The 17,345-nt window shown below is 35.7% G+C and overlaps 3 protein-coding genes across 11 annotated transcripts; 2 read left to right on the top strand and 1 right to left on the bottom strand.

The window, feature by feature from the left end:
- The first annotated feature begins 4 nt into the window (after positions 1-4).
- On the top strand, positions 5-9,942 carry LOC129580513 (poly(A) RNA polymerase gld-2 homolog B-like). Of its 8 annotated transcripts, none has more exons than XR_008689362.1 (13): positions 5-1,361; positions 2,780-3,566; positions 3,637-4,396; positions 4,491-5,261; positions 5,391-5,628; positions 5,721-5,895; positions 5,986-6,132; positions 6,234-6,421; positions 6,494-6,612; positions 6,698-6,813; positions 6,871-7,095; positions 9,269-9,384; positions 9,634-9,942. XR_008689362.1 is itself a non-coding variant. In XM_055470991.1 (12 exons), exons 2-11 carry the CDS (start codon positions 3,041-3,043, stop codon positions 7,083-7,085), a joined length of 3,255 nt encoding a protein of 1,084 aa, XP_055326966.1. In that variant the 5' UTR covers positions 5-1,361; positions 2,780-3,040; the 3' UTR covers positions 7,086-7,095; positions 9,634-9,942. The 8 variants fall into 8 exon arrangements, 6 of the variants coding, with proteins under 6 accessions (XP_055326966.1, XP_055326972.1, XP_055326969.1 ...); XR_008689363.1 differs by lacking the exon at positions 5-1,361 and adding an exon at positions 2,359-2,679; XM_055470991.1 differs by lacking the exon at positions 9,269-9,384.
- A 1,932-nt stretch (positions 9,943-11,874) lies between these two features.
- On the bottom strand, positions 11,875-13,671 carry LOC129580519 (cyclin-dependent kinase 7). Its single transcript, XM_055471003.1, has 5 exons — positions 13,475-13,671; positions 12,859-13,386; positions 12,710-12,744; positions 12,543-12,626; positions 11,875-12,428 (listed from the first exon to the last, which is right to left on the bottom strand). The coding sequence occupies exons 1-5, from the start codon at positions 13,529-13,531 to the stop codon at positions 12,089-12,091; spliced, it is 1,044 nt and encodes a 347-aa protein (XP_055326978.1). The 5' UTR covers positions 13,532-13,671; the 3' UTR covers positions 11,875-12,088.
- Positions 13,672-13,725: 54 nt separating this feature from the next.
- On the top strand, positions 13,726-17,267 carry LOC129580515 (ubiquilin-1). Of its 2 annotated transcripts, none has more exons than XM_055470999.1 (4): positions 13,726-14,035; positions 14,461-15,544; positions 15,663-15,989; positions 16,092-17,267. In XM_055470999.1, exons 1-4 carry the CDS (start codon positions 13,934-13,936, stop codon positions 16,166-16,168), a joined length of 1,590 nt encoding a protein of 529 aa, XP_055326974.1. In that variant the 5' UTR covers positions 13,726-13,933; the 3' UTR covers positions 16,169-17,267. The 2 variants fall into 2 exon arrangements, with proteins under 2 accessions (XP_055326974.1, XP_055326975.1); XM_055471000.1 differs by lacking the exon at positions 13,726-14,035 and adding an exon at positions 14,071-14,333.
- The last annotated feature ends 78 nt before the right edge of the window (positions 17,268-17,345 follow it).

Genomic DNA, 17,345 nt, shown 5'->3' on the forward strand with positions numbered 1-17,345 from the left:
ATGATGTTTTCATCTTGTGTGACATTTGCTCATTAGGTCAATCGTTTGAATTTGTTTTGAGTTTATTTTCATGGTGAATGGACATTAGCTGTGGAAGACAACATTATTTATGCCAATAAAATTACATTGAAATTATTTGATTGAATATTATGATTTGAATTTTAAGAAATTTTTATTCATTTTTATTATTTTGAACCAACCGCTCCAAAACGATATAAAACGAAGCGATTTCGCCGTGCATGACAGAGACAGCATGTTAGGTTAACATATCATCATCTCTGTTGCACCAATGTGACAAACGAATGGAACGGTGTGTCAAAAACGGGCGCAATTCTCATATGAACGAGGAATCCGTAACAGCAAACGTATTGTTTGTTTGGTACAAACGGCGACAATAATGAAGCGACAACCAACGAGAAAGAGATAAACGAAAATCCTTTCATATTCTTATGCGAATATATGTGTGTGTGTGCTATTTTATGTGTATATCCATGTCTGTATGTGTGTGTGTGTGTGTGTGAATATTTTGTTGTGCATAAAGTGCGAACGCAATGATACATAGAGCACCACAGCCAATGGGGCGATTTACTTCGAGTTTGAAATTTTGTAAGGGCAGTGCACAGGCAGAAGAAAGTGAAGCAAATGCAGAAAATTCTTATTTTAGCCTAACAACAACAAAAAAATTTAATTTATTCAGTAATCTATAAGCTATTTATTCAATCAAATTGTATATATTCTGAATGGATTCTGTGTGTGATTTTCTCGTCGATTTTTATCTTGAACGTTTTTAAAAGAGAACGAAAAATTCTTTCTGCTGGTGAATTTCAAAGTCAGAAGTGAACAATTGCAGTGTGTGACAAACGGAAAGAAGAATTCAGTAAAGAGTTGCTGTGAAGAAAAAAAAAAGAGTTTGAACGAATTCAAATCTCTTAGTTTCCATTTCTATCGCCAAATTGTGTATCAAGATTTGGACGATTCTATGAGGGGAAATCAAAATAAAATAGCATCACGAATCGTCAGTCAGAGCATCTTGTGATAGGAAGAAAATTCATCGAATTGTGCATAGCGATTTCCAATTTTTGCAAGTGTGTGACACATTTGGAGGCGCATCAAAATTAATCGTATATCGTTCGGTATTGCCACATTATTTGTTCTTTTTTTTATTGTGTGAAATCAGTTAACAGTGCGACGACAGAAAAAATAAATACCGAAGAAGGTGTCAACACAAAAAAGAAAAGAAAAAGTTGAGTCGAATAATCTGGAAAGCGACTATAAGCGAAAACCACAGATGATGCACAGAATTGAATTCACAAAGTGAAGCGTCAGTTAACTGTAAACGAAGATCGAAGCGAATGAATCAGGTAAAAAGGCATTTGTCAGCTAACCAATACAGAAAAATTAAACGGTTTTGTTCATTGTCATGGATTTTTGGGATATTTGGGCATTTGGTGTTCATAGTTGTTGTATTTTTTTCATGGTTATTTGGGTTTTAGTTTACGTATTGTGATTTTTTTTTCTTTTATCAATACTTCCTCGTGCATAAATTGATAATTACTTGGATAAACGGCATATATTTACTCGTCTACAAATAACGCAGGCCGTGTCATAAATTTCGATATCAAAAGAATGGGAAATATACGATGAAAGAAAAAAAAATCGTATATATCACATTGATTGCATGAAAGAACCAAACCTCTGGCACAATCTTAGTGTGACGGCATTGTGTGAGTGCTGGTCGAGCGAATGTTGGTGCGTATGTACATTTGCATGTAATGCTTTTGTTGTTGTAACCATTTGCTACAGTGCTGTTGCGTTGCGCATCGCACATAGTGTATATTCCTTGAACTGTGTACGCCGTGTATCTCACTCTCTCGCTTCATACAAAGGAGAACTCTCTTAATAAACATGGCTGCATGCAAAAAAAAGTGAACTCGACATTAAAATGTGTGTGTGTGTGTGTAAATAAAATTACATGATTTTTATTGTGGGCATTTTTTTCTCAACCAAATTTTATAGCACATAATTTCGAAAATAATTCGAAGCGGAAATTTTCTAGGTTTCTATTGAATGGTTGGAAAAATTAACATGAATGTTTGCACTTGTTTTCGGTGCAACCCAATCATAGATATATATATATATATATATAACTACAGTACAGTCATATATTGAACGATTTGCATGCACAAGTGGATTTGTTGTTGTCGTTGTCACATTGGTCTGTGTGTCTATGGCACTGGCCTCTCTCTCTCTCTTTCACTCTCTTCACTCTCTTCACTCCGCCGCAATTTTTATGTTTTGAAAATCAACGGTAGTTTAGCACGCGCGCCTATCTCTCTACTCGTAGAGAAGAAGAGAAGAAAAAATCGAAACACACAGTGTTGGAAAAGAATTGCTCTGCTGTTCTCGGCCGCTGCAATATAGACTGTGTTGTCGTTTCCACACTCTTTATTTAAACTCTTCCGTTAACTGTTTGAATCAGAAAATTGCATAGGTCGTAAATTTGACCTCTATTGTAACTTGTTGCGGCTTTCTTTTGCATTTCGAGTCGATAGATTTTGTGTCTTGAATGTTTCGTGCTCGTTATATACATGTATTGTACCGTTTTCACTTTTGAAATACCATTATTTGCAGCTACTGCTTTGTATGAGGAGAGAACTTTGTGGTGTCCATTTTAAAATTGTAAAACCGAATATCTTTTTTTTCCATTTGATTTTTCTTTTTTTCATTTTGTTTTGTTTTCATTTTTTCTTTCTTCTTTTTTTCATATCGCACATTTTAGTTTTATAAAAACCCATTTTCGTTCTTCATTTTTTGAGAGCCTGTGGATTGCATCAAATCAAATCACATGATTAAAGTAATGCAAATAGAGTCGCTTTATCCATAATTGCACACATTAAGAGCACACATACAAATTGGCACATTAAAAAAAAATTCAAGGCGATTTTCATCACTTGCACACCCCCTACCTACATTCGTAGAATTAAGCAAAGAAAGATTGTTCTGAGAAAAAGTTGAAAGCAAAAGAAAAAAATACGTGAAAATGAATTCCTTTCTTGATGTCACAGCAAACCAACGGCCATCATTGAGTGCACACAAAAATTACAGTGCCATAAAGCAATTGTCACCGAAATTGGCTCATACACCGTTGGCCCAGCAATCCAACAATACAAATCACACAAAATCACAGTCCAGCCAGAACGGTTCCAATCAAACGAAGAACAACAATAACAACAACAATAATAATCGACGCAAACACCATACATATCAATCGAATGGCAAAAAACGAAGTTTTAACGGTGCACACAATTCAAATGTAGGTGTAAGCAACAGTAACCACAACAATAACAACAACAACAACAACAGTGCTGACAATCGACAGTACCATCGTTTAGGGAATAACAACAATAGCAGTTCGAATCACAATGCCACGGTCTCAGGCAAAAAAGGAGATAAATTTCAGACAAAGGACAATTTCGATCCAGTGCGATCAACGAACACGGTGTCTAGTGTAAGTAGCATCAGCAGCGAAGGCAGCTCCGAAGGAGGCAACAGCAAATCAAGCAAAGGTACTTGAACTTTATTATTTACAATTGTTTTTATTTGGAGTGTGGTCAATTAATTGAACTATTGTTTCAGATCGAATTTCAAGATCGAATACAAACGCTAAATCGTCTACTATGGACATACGATCGGCCAGACTCATGATTCCGCATCCAGCGGTCCAGCACAATCAGCCGCCAATGTCACTCTTATCACCGAGCGCTAAGTCACTGTACAATCTCGAGTATTTGCACCAAGTGGGCTCACAAATATCCGATCGATATCGATCACAGCAAAACGATTTCTACAGTGCAAATAGTAATTCGAATGGAAATCGGTTGTCTTACTCGAATGAACGAAACAATGGGTCACGTTACAATAATTCGAATGCAAACAACAACGGAAACAAGTACACAAATAAATCATCATCAGCGCAAGCTAGTAATACGTCCGCATCACCTCCATTGTCGATCACATCAAGTGGCAGCTGTACGACGAGTAGTAAAAATGGCCGGACAACATCGAAATCGTTCAATGGCAATAATACGATGAACTCCGTTAATACGCATCGAAATATGCCAACGACACCAACCATACAGCAATCGCACAATGGCTACTTTCAGTCACAAAACATCCCATTTTTCCATTCGAATTCATCGAACGGTATGCAACAGATGTTCTCGTCTGCAATGAGTCCTAGCAATCAGTCACAGCATTCCAATCAGTCCGTTGGATTGTATGTGCAACAAAATTCATCGTCGGCCTATCATCCGAACAACAATTATCACAATCACAATCGGAATTACAGTAGCAACAGTAATGGAAATGGCAACAAGAAAAATTGGAATTATTACAGGTAATTTGCATGTCATTTCAATTGGGTCTAATCCAGGAAACCAGGACCAAATCTTATGAATCATTTATTGTAAACTCCGGTTTCTATTTTGCAGCAAATCAAAGTCCGAGGTCAATGGAAATTACAGCAGTTCAAACAGTTCAACTACGAGCAGTACACACAGTACTGGGAAAACTAATTTAAGTAAATCAACACTGCTACCGCCACGTAATGATACCCCTCCATCAGCCACTGAGAGCTCGATCAAAAAGCCGAACGCATCGGATAAGTTACCTGTGAAAAAGCTAGCAAACAAAAGCACTCAAGTTGAATCACCGCCTCCAAGTCTGAAAACATTTAGTCTAAGTGATAGTGAAACGTGTAATTCAAAGGTGAAGCAATTGCCACCGAATGATTACTTTCGTTTCCCAAAATCAAAAGCATCCTCATCGCCGGTTATTAGTGCGAATTCGCCAACGATGCTAAGCGATAAAAACTCACCAAAACGAATGATATCACACACGTTCCTTGCGTCAATTGATAAGGATACTTTAAAAAAATCCGAAATGACACCAGCACATCACAGTTCAACGTATGAAAAATCGGAAAAAAGTTCCTTTAATCAAAACCAAATGAGTTTTCTACAGAATCAACGCACCGATTTTTCAATGTCTTCGCGTTACATTAGCACCGGATCAATGCTCACCGAAGAGATGCTATTGAATGGTAGTTTGAGTCGACTTCGTTACATGAACCCACAAAATATGCATCTGCTGAGTGAAGCGAACGTTTGGGCAACAAGCCATCTCGGTAATACCGATTGTTTCACGAATTCACCAGCACGTGTGAAAAACTTTGTGCCCAGTGTTGCACAACAAAAACGGAGGTAATTTGCACATTTGCAAAAGTGTTAATGATTTTAAAATCGATGACTATTGATCCATTTTAAATTATTCAATTCACACACAATGTCATTTATTAATCTGGTGTGATACTTTCATTTGTAAATATGTAGATCAGGAACATCATCGAGTGCTACGGTTACACGAAAACCAAATGATTTCGAAACCCAACGGGCAACGCAGTATCGTAATCGGGTGAGCGAAGTGAAAATTCCAAGTGATTTGTGCAATGGAACTGAATGGGATACACTATCTCAGAAGATATGGGCCAAGTTTGATGAACGTAGACAGCCACAAGAATTGTATGAAAAGAAAATTCTACTTTGGGTACATCTTTGCCAACAAATCAAGGTAAAAGGAACATTGCTTCATAGTGGAAAATATCTTGAAAATTTCATCATAAAAGGGAAGCCGTCCAAATGTGATCGTTTGTTCTATTTCAGACAATATTTTCACGGTATAGCTTGTATTTGGTTGGTTCAACGGTGTCTGGCTTTGCCTTGGATTCATCCGATGTCGATATGTGTCTCGTTTCCCGCTTGAGTACAAATCTGGATCATCGCGCTGAAGCGTTTCTTCATTTGGACAAACTGAGAGCTCATTTACAGGAACATTGTCGTAAGTGACAGAAATTAACTTCGAAAAAATTAAGTTTATAATCATCCATTCAACTAAACGATCACCGATATTTTTCTCCCTCGCCAACAGAATCATTCTTGAGAAATTTCAATTTGATTCCGGCCAAAGTACCGATTTTGAGATTTGACGACGTACATCACAGTTTTGAGGTTGATTTGAATTACAACAATTGCGTCGGGATTCGTAATTCCCATTTGCTTTATTGCTACACCCAATGTATGTACAAAAGAAGTTCACTTGTAGGCTTTTGTTCGCTTTGTCATGTTCATTCATTTCGAATTTTAATAACAAAACTATAACCGTCATTGTGGTTCTAGTGGACTGGCGGCTACAACCATTGGCTGTTATTGTTAAACTGTGGGCTCAACACCATGACATCAACAATGCTAAGGATTTGACAATATCAAGTTATTCGTTAATTTTGATGGTGATACATTACCTGCAATGTGGTGTTCAACCGGCCATTTTGCCCTGCTTGCATGCCATTTACCCAGACAAATTTAATGTGAGTGCCACTTTCATTCAGTGCATTTCATTTGAAACGCCATTTAATCAAGCGCAATAATTAATTTTGTAGAAAATCAACGGCATCGAGACGATTAATATGAACGATAAAATCGAGCCATATCATTCGGATAATAAGCAAACGTTGGGTGAATTATTCTTCGGCTTTTTGGAGTACTATTGTACTTTTAGGTAAGTATTTTCGCTTGGTGTTTCTTCAATATATCGTTATAATGAATGAAAATTAACTTGAAATTGGATCTGTTTTTCCATCCAGTTTTGAGAAATATGCAATTTCCGTGCGAACAGCCGGTCTTTTAAAAATCGAAGATTGTCGCGGTCATAAGTCCTTCAAGAATGATCCAACCGAATGGAAGCAATTGTGCATTGAAGGTGAGTGATTATGAAAGATGATCTCAGCGTAAAAACTAAATTCATTTTTATTCACAGAACCATTTGACCGATCGAATACGGCGCGTTCGTGTTGTGATGAGAAAATCTTTGAACGCATCAAGAAAATCTTTCATGAATCGTGGCTACTGTTGCGACAGACCAAAGATCTTGATCGATTGTTCAGCGAACCATTGGTGCCGCCCGCATTTTGCACCTTCTACGACAATTACACGCCGATACTATACCAGCCAATGGACTACATCTTGCGATAATATCCATGAGGTACATTAAATGAACTAACCTGACCAAAACAAAAGCCATTTGTTGAAATGATTTTTATTCCCCTCGATTGCTCACGAATTTGGATGCGATCATGAACATAATAACTACTGTGAATTGTTGATATATATATTCTTCATGGATCAATCTTGTGATTTTTCTAATCTCTTAGCATTTATTTTATCGACTACTTTCTGACAAATTGTGATTTTTCGTTCGTATGAAAGAAATGAACTTGATGCCATAAATTGATTGGGAGGGAGGTAGAAGGTAAACATTTGCAATAAGCTTAAGCATTAGAGTTTAGTGCAGTACGGAATTCAGCATATAAGATAAGGTCAAAGAAAACAAAACGAAACAAAACACACACACACACACCAATAAACGCTTTCTGTTTGATTGCTTTGTGGCAATCAAAATGCCACAATGTGCATCCAAAACGGGACCCATCGATTCCTGGTAGCTATCTATCACCGCGAAGACTGATTCCGATTATTATGAAACATGATATAAATTGATACAGAAAATAAAAAAACGAGAAACCGAATCGAATCTCTCGATCGAAATCTTTAGAATAATTTGTGATTCATTGAGTAAAAATTTGTGAACGTTGCACAGCACATTGAAAGAAAGTGAACAAAAGACGAAACAAAAAGCAGTATTTTAAACGGTATTTTTTAGACGAGTAAACGTGTTATCTAAACGTTAAAAAAATATTGTAGATAATCAAGTGTGAAAATAGATATAACAACAAGAAGAACAACAAAAATTGTTTTCTGTCATCATTATTACTATTATTGCGAGGCGTATACAATGGAGTGCAGCCATTTCGTTTGATGCGCATGGATTTAGGCCTAGTGCCATAACGAAAACTGTTTATAACCAACAACAACAACAACAAAATACCGAATCGTATTTTTAAGTGACTAAAACGCTTTTCAATTTGTTCCAACAATTTTTTTCCTTTTCGTGTTTGAACTATAAGACATGTTGGCCACGTAGGATACTGATACAATATCATGCGTATGTATTTTGTAGTTAAGGATTTTGTGTTTTTCATTTTTAAGAATATACATAGGATTATGAATTTTTACCAATATTATTAGGCTAGCGTATCGATAGTGTTAAAGAGATAATAACTGGAATATCGCAATTTTCAACAACAAAAAAACAACAAAACAAACCTAAACAGTAAGTTCAGTCAAAGCAACAAATGCAAATCATAGAGCTAATCGAAAAGAGAAAACCAATCGAAATGAACGAATGGAACGTCGTACTTCGAATCAAAACTTACTAGAGTTTAAAAAACAGACAAGAAGCATATTTATGGGATTTTTTTCAGTTCGCTTTACGATTGATTGATCTCACACCGACTTCGCGATCGATTCTGGACGATATTATTCTAGTTCATACAAAACAAATATCATTTTCGGCTCTACACATTAAGAAATGTTATAAACGAAATTCTGTCAAAACGTACGATTCATTGATCTCAATTCAGTTTATTTTAGAAATTAAGAGATGAGAAAAAAGCATGAAAAGAAAGAAAGTGAATCTACTTTAATATTTATCGTAAATTGATATATATATCGTTTTCCTTACGCCAAATTCATCATATTATTTTTTACGGTTAATCAAATTGCTCACTATTTACAAAATGTGTTCGATGGATAAGAATCATTATTTTCGTAACGAAGTAGGAAGAGGAAAAAAAGAGAAATTTTCTATAGAGTCAAACGAAGTATTATCTATTTATGATGTTCCATATTTGCAAAAAGCTCGAATGCATTTTGTTTCAATTGAATTGAAGAGAAGAAGAAAAACAAAAAAAAAACAAAATATAACATTACTGTTAAGTGCCTAGACATAAGGTATGAAAACGTTTAACGTTTAACGAACCAAGCAAACACAGATCCACTGACACAAACAAAAAACATTTTGTTCCATTCAGTTGCATAATTGATTGCGCAAAGAAGCACTGAATGCATGAATCGGGTAAATTTGCAGATAGAATTCAACAGAATCCAACATTCGGACGTTACGCGGGAGCTGTAGATATAGTCATTAGGAAGTTAGTCATAGACACACACATACATTTTTAAATGGCTGTGATAAAATTTTATTTTAACTCATTTTTATTTTTGTTTCTCTCTCGAACCGCATGCGATTTTTAAAGATAAAACAAAAAACACACAAAAATTTTAGTTCGATAAACGGCGAGCTTATCTCAACGTCAACACAAATGGCAATTTTTGAGCACATCGATTGATGCTTTCGCAATGAAACTCGCAGGTGATATTTGAACCTCCATTCTAATGATCACACATTCTGTGTCATCAAATCAAAAAGTTCTTTGTTTTCGTTTCTTTTTCGTTTGATATCCATCGATTTGATTGACGAAATTCGGTTTTTGCTCTGAAAACGCACAATGGATTCATTCCAAATTGACAAAGACAACAATATGCACGAAATTGTTCCATTTTCATTATTATTTTATGTTGGCACCACTTTTCTAAATAAATGTTATCGCACCCATTTCAGATTCGACGTTTGTTAAGTTTTGAATGAGTGAGGCGTTTCAAAAAAGCAATTCAAGAAGTGAACAATGAACGGCAAATGACAAGAATAACATGAAAATTGAAATTTCAAGCACATTTACACACACATACACATGAACACACAAATCGAAAACATTATTTTTGTCTACATCACGTAAAATAGTACAAAAACAGCGAAATAATTAATGAAACAAACATCAAAATAATCTCAAAATAAGAAAAAATGAAAGCGAAAAAAAACACACAAAAGTCCAAAAATACACTTTTTTCAACCAAAAAAAAAAACAATAAACGAAAATGCAAAACTAATAAGAAGCAAGTAAGAATTGAAGCCAGAGCAGATAAAATGTACCATTGTTAGATATGTGAATACAGCAAATATTCAACACAAACCAAATGCAATGAGCAAGAAAAAAATGTCAAAATAGAAAACCACAAAAAAATCGTTGGAAAAAAACCGCAGTCTCATGTTCGGACTTAAAAAACACACACAAATGAATCAAATATATTCAAAAAAAAAATCAAGAGAAAAATACAAAAAAAAACCTACAAAATCAAAATATCTTATTAGAAAAAAATACAAAAAACGAAGAAAATATTGGCTTTTTTGATTTGGTTTGTGTTGAATCGCACAATAGCATTTGTCAGAGTATTATTGTAGAATGGAACATTTGGGCAAGCAACTAAGTGAGCGAAAAACTGAAATGAATTACGCGACAAACAAAAGAGCTAGAAAGAGAGATGGTATTGCATGAATATTGTCATTGTCTTCATCGAATATTCTTTTATAAAAAAAAAACAAAAACAAAAAAACAAACTGAATGCGCGCACGAAATTAGAAACAGAAAATGTCAGCATCAACCAATGTTCCGAATGTATCGCTCAACGAAGCGAATCATGAAGTGAAACTTATTATTTTTTTTCTCGTATTGTTTCTTATTTAGTTGCGTCATCTACGATACAAAAACGTGCTCAAAAGTATTAATTTCTTGTTGTAATGTAAAAAAAACGTAGTCCCAAAAAATGCTCAGAAAAAATCAATGAAAAACGTTATAGAAATGATTGAAGAGAAGAGAAGCGCTTTAAAAAATTTTACCAATGTATATTTTCGGCTTGAATTTCTGCATATATCTTTTTATTTCTCGCGCCAGCTAACAAGCTGTATATCGATTACGGTTGTACAAGTGAAGAAGCGCTTTTTTTCTCGCATAGAATAAAGTCAAACAGTGTGTGAGCAACAAAAAAAACTGTACATATTCCAGCATTTTGTAAGTTGTAAAAACCAGATTTTTGATTTACATGCACATTTTTTTTTAAATTGTTACATTGATGCCGTGTGGACGAGGATTATATTTATTAATTTATACCTTGTCTCATAATCATTTTTCCAGCTTATTCTATTAAGCAATACGCGGCAGATAAAAAAAACCTTTCCAATTTTTTTTAACTCTCGGAAATGCATGAATCGATTCATTGTTATCTATTTTCAATCAACTTTTCATCATTCATCCATTCTTTGTATGTTCACCTCTCTCTTTCGAGTCAATGAACAAAAGAACAAACCACACGTTGCACGAGAACTCGTTATTCAAGCAAAATCGAAATATTCATTTAATCTTCGTGTTCCCAATCAAGTCCGTTCTCTTTTTCTAATCGTCATCACAAACAAAAATCCATATATTAATATATATCGAACTAATTGTAAGTCGAACGAAATTTTTAATTTTTTTTCTCTTCGAATTCGGTTTGCAAATGTTTTGCTATCGAAGACTTGCAATAAAATCAAATCGTATCGCGTTTTGAAGACAAAAGAAGAAACAAGAAACAGGATATATGAATGGGAAAGAATTGAATATTCAGTCGTGGTAAAAGTATAAAATAAAAATCTGGTTTATTCTTATTTAGAGGAAAGTTAAGTGTTGCTTTTTTTCCGCCAATCGTGTAAACAAAATCAGCTAAGAAATTGTTCAACAGAAAAATTAAGAGATGAAAAACCTATGTAAAATCATATTGTTTATATGAACCGGATGAAAAACAATAAAAGAAAACGATGAAAAAAATTAAAAACGGAATAAACCAAACAAAACCGTTGTTTTATTTGAGTCAACATGTATTTGTTTTATTCTTGGTTTTATCCACAGGAAAAATGTCAAAAGCCTCAAAATTGGCTCGAGAATGAGATAACAAAAAACGGAAGTAAGTTTAATCATTACAATCAAAAAAATGTTTTGAAAATCAGTAAATTTTAATCATTGCAAAAAAAAGATTTATTTTTAACATTTCAAGAATTTCTAACCTATGAATGAATGCTTAATTTTTACAATTCGTTTCAGAAACTGGGAAAGAATTTTGTTTTTTTTTCTCAAATACACAATTTTACTTTCAAATGAAAGAAACAGAAAAATGACGAATGATGAATGTACTAGAGCTAATTTATTTCAGAATTGCAACCGCTTTTTGGGAACGGAAACACCTTCGGCAATCGCTTCAATTTTGCGTTTTAAGTTAATGCTCGGCTTGTGCTCTTCGTCATCGTTGTTATTGCTACCATTGGAAACTGGCATTGGCAGTCTGTGGCCTTCCATCGGCGCCGGTTTGTTTGCGAAATATTCCATTCGAAGGGCTTCGCTGGCCGTGCATCGATTGTGCGGATACAGTGCCATTAATTTTTCGGCTAACATCAGCAGATCATTACTGGCCGCTGTGAAAACTTCTTTCAATGGAATTGCAGGAAACGTTTTGAATTGAATGTAATCCGGCAGTAGAGATATATTTGGCCTAGAATATTCAGAGAAAACGGGGCAATTGAGATACATTTGGCCAAAAGAATTCAGAGAAACATTTGGCGTGAAAGAGAATTTCATTTACTTTGAATCAATTCAATGAACTCACCATGTTTCGTTGGTTGGCGTTCCGAACATTTGGAATATTCTTGTGAGCTGATCGATATCACTGTCGCCGGGCAGGAATGGGACTCTATTTAGAAGAAAAAGTAGAAAATTAGAGGAATATTGAAATATTCATTTTGAGTAAAATTGAAACCTGTTCAAAATGCTTACCGTAACAGCAATTCAGCCAAAATACAACCAACAGCCTACAAAATGAAAATTTCCATTTAAAAAAAATCATTCGATCAATTTGCCTAAGCCTATAAATTGTATCATATTCTCGCCCGAATCTAAATAAAATCGCTCAAATTAACACTTACCCAAATGTCAACACCAGTGCTATATTGTCGTGCACCGAACAGCAGCTCAGGTGATCGATACCACCTGGTGACGACTTGATGTGTGTAAATGCGATTGGGAGAGCCGAAAAATTTGGCCAAACCAAAATCACCAATCTTCAGAATGCCATTCGAATTAACCAGTAAATTGTTGGGCTTCAAATCTCGATGCAGGATCCAGTTCATGTGCAAGTATTCGAGACCTTTGAGTGTCATAATCATGTATGACTTAATCATGGCCGGTGTGAGAACGGGTATTTTTGGGTCTTTAATGATCACCTCGAGATCTGTATCCATGAAATCAAACACCAGTGACACATTCGATTTGTGCCCAAATACATCCAGCAATCCAATCACATTTTCATGTTGCAATTCGTGCAACAATTTAATTTCACGTAACGCTGTTCGATTGATACCATCTCTGGCTTCTTCGCGCGAACCAATTTTTATCTTTTTCACAGCGACAATTGCATCGGTCTCTTTGTCCCGCGCTTTGTATACGGTGGCAAACTGTGATCAGAAACAAATAAAAAAAACTTAGTCGCACATTGTCCACATTTCTAAATGAAATGATTTTTATTCTGATTTCTGTACATACCTGACCTTCGCCCAAAAAGTCGAGTTTTTCATATCGCACCGTTTGCGTTGGATGCATTTGTGAGATTTGAATAGCGTTTCACTTTGTGTGGGGAAAATGTATCACAGAATGAAAAATGTTCGGTGTGCGAATTGCTACCAGTTCAAGAATCGTGTGAAACGATATTCAAGTTACTGTCAGTGTCATTGCGGCGCCGTCGTTCGAATGACCGCCAGAGTGCGCTCCAATCAACTAAACACAATGATTATGTTTGACAGTTGTGCCAACATAGCCGATTGCACATACAGTCTGTGTAAATTACCAAGTCATAGTAGCAATTTCTCGATTCTTTCCTCATTCAGGTTTTTTTCGCCTTTCAAACGCAATACACATCTAGCTAAATTGACAAATTAAAATCGTACATTTTTGTTTTTTGGCTGCAATTTTGTTTTGTTTAGTTGATTTGTGCAAAAAAGAGAAATGGCAGAGGGACAAGACGCTTCGAATAAAATCACGATTACAGTGAAAACACCGAAATCAAAAGAATCATTTACGGTGGACGAAAATGCTGAAATCAAAGACGTAAGTAAATTGGAAATGGAAATCGGCTTTAATTGTGTTGTAGTCATACGAATGTGTGACACACGATAAAAATACTGCTGATGAATAATATTTTGGTGGAAATACAGTGTGAACGAGTTACGATCGTATATTTTTGTTGTTACATATCTGTTTCGTGTGTGCCATGCATTATTACATGAGCCATTTCAAAGATTTTCGTTTTGAAAGACGTGTTTCTTTGACATTTCTAGAAAGAAAAAGAAAATGGAATTGCACATTTTTATCTGTGATTTTATATAAACGATTACAATGCATGGAAGTATGTTGCTCGTGCCAATCGTACTTGAACTATATTGCAATAGTGAATGAGTGTTTTTTTTAAATTAATTTCCGCTTCAAATCGTAAATTGTGGTACTAATTGTTTTTTATTGCTGTTTTTTTACAGTTCAAAGAATTAGTCGCACCAAAATTCGAGGCTGATGTTGAACAGCTGTGCCTAATTTTTGCCGGTAAAATCATGAAGGATAACGAAACATTGAAGGAGCATAATGTGAAAGATGGACTGACAGTGCATCTGGTGATTAAATCGAAACCACAGGCCGAACCGGAACGACCCTCCCGACCGCCGGCTGACGTTCGTCAAACACCATTCGGATTGAATCAATTGGGTGGATTGGCTGGATTAGGCGCATTGGGTGCTGGCTCCAACACCTTCATGGATCTGCAAGCTCAAATGCAGAACGAACTCATGAGCAATCCGGAAATGATTCGCACCGTTCTGGACAATCCACTTGTGCAGCAAATGATGAACAATCCGGAGACAATGCGATCGCTGTTAACGTCAAATCCACAAATGCAAGACTTGATGCAACGCAATCCGGAAATTTCTCATATGCTGAATAACCCAGATTTACTGCGTCAAACTATGGAACTTGCTCGAAACCCAGCAATGTTACAAGAGCTAATGAGAAGCCACGATCGAGCAATGTCGAACTTGGAAAGTGTGCCCGGAGGCTATAGTGCGCTACAAAGAATCTATCGAGATATTCAAGAGCCAATGCTTAATGCCGCAACTGAATCGTTTGCGGGTAATCCATTCTCCGGCTTGGTGGACAACTCGTCGGGAGCAAATCCTCAGCAGGGCGCTGAGAATCGTGATCCATTGCCGAATCCATGGGCATCGCGCAGTGGAAACAATCAACAACAAAATTCAACGAATGCGGCACCAACAAACATTCTGAATACGCCATCGATGCAAAGTTTACTTCAACAAATGAGCGACAATCCAACGATGATGCAAAACCTAATGAATGCCCCGTATACACGGTCAATGATGGAGGCAATGTCGGCCGATCCACAAATGGCAGCCAATCTTATCAATCAGAGCCCAATGCTAGCCAACAATCCGCAAATGCAAGAGCAAATGAGAACCATGATGCCGCAAATGTTGCAGCAAATGCAAAATCCCGAAGTCATGCAAATGATGTCCAATCCACAAGCACTGGACGCCATAATGCAAATTCAACAGGGTGAGTTAATGAGAACAGCCGAAACTGCTAGTGTGATGAGAAAATCCAATATTCCAAGTGAATGAAAAATGCAAAAATTTATTGTTTTTGTTTTTGTTCTCGTCAAAAATCATTTCAGGTATGGAACAATTGCGTACGGCTGCACCAGGTTTAGTTGGAAACTTGGGCGTACCACCGCCCCCACCACGTTTTACAACGACATCAAACACCTCAACAACTGGCTCGACCACAACCGCTTCGAACACAGCTACAGACGCCAATACTACCAATTCAACCACACCATCGGCTCAAGCAAATCCAGCACTATTCTCTGAATTTATGTCACGAATGATGAACGGAATGTCAACCGGTGCCAATCCAAATTTACCACCGGAACAACGGTACTCTACACAATTAGACACACTAGCATCCATGGGTTTTGTCAATCGAGAAGCTAATTTACAAGGTAAATTCGAACATTGTTAAGAAAACATCCCTAATTTTAACATATATTTGAAAATGAGATCAATTAACCATATCCATTTCATTTATTTTATTCTATCTCTAGCTTTGATCGCAACATTCGGAGATATAAATGCTGCTGTTGAGCGACTGCTTGCTTTGAATCAGCTATCGTTAAGTTAAATTAAAAACCAGAACAAACGAATGAGAATGTGAAACGGCGATTGAGTTTTGAACCACCTTCAAGTTTAAGTGTTATGATGAAAACCATTTAGTTAGAGAAACAAATAAAAAGGGAGAACACATTGAAACCTAGAGAAGCTAATCCAATAAGATTCACACAGCTGAAAATGAAAGAAAAAAAAATGTTTTCTAAATCAAGGAACGGAAAAATTACACTTATTCTCGTTTATCTTTTATTCAAAATTATTAAATATTCAGAAGAGAAAAAACCAACACACACATGGCCATTTTTGAATCTATTCTTATAGCAATTAAATGAATGTCCGCCCAAATGAACTGCGGCGGATTACACCACTATCAATTCGGAAATATTGCATAGAATTTTATTCGAGTATAATGAAGAAGAAGCGAAAAAAAATCAATAAAATGCAAAAGAAAATCGTGAAGCAAAAAAAAATATCTAAATTGAAATTACAATAAATGTATAGATTAGGGGTTACAATTTACATATGATAGATAAGACTATTGCATGAAAAAGTCGTCTTTATTTTCAATATTTTTTTTCTCTTTCGTTCGGTGAGTGATTCGGCCAATTGGATAATTTTAGGTCGAGCAAATAAAAAAATACTTGCGAAATTCGCAATCACGATGTTCTTTGTAGTTGGAGAAGCGGTACTAAAGCATTGTAGTAATCATTTTTGGTAGAAATATTCACACGAATTTTTTTTTTGCTTCATATACGTCAGATCAAACATGTTTCTGTCACCATGCCATTTAGTTAGTTCACCACATTTCCACATATCTTAATTTCCTTGTCTTGAATTGTTTATCACATTCCACATGCATCTATCTGTCTGTCTAAAGGGAAACAGTTATTACAACCGCAAAATTTATTCATTGATTCCGACCTCGGAACTTCCCATTTTGAAATGGTATCATTTGTTTTGGACTTGTCTGCAAATGAACTTACTTTAGCGACAACAACAACAGCAACAAAAAAATCAACACCTTTCCATCTACTGTTTTTTTGTGTATAGCTTTAGTCGCTTAGCTGTTTAAGAAATGACTTCATAATAAAAAAAAAACCAATGAAAATAAATGAATTGTGTGTTTTGATTACCTACCTCTTGACCATGCACCACGCTTTGACACTTGAAATAATGACGAAAATTTAAAC

This window comes from Sitodiplosis mosellana, unplaced genomic scaffold (genome assembly GCF_009176505.1).
Source record: "Sitodiplosis mosellana isolate CC-2019 unplaced genomic scaffold, AAFC_SMos_1.0 Smas_scaffold_1, whole genome shotgun sequence".
Taxonomy (NCBI): Eukaryota; Metazoa; Arthropoda; class Insecta; order Diptera; family Cecidomyiidae; genus Sitodiplosis; species Sitodiplosis mosellana.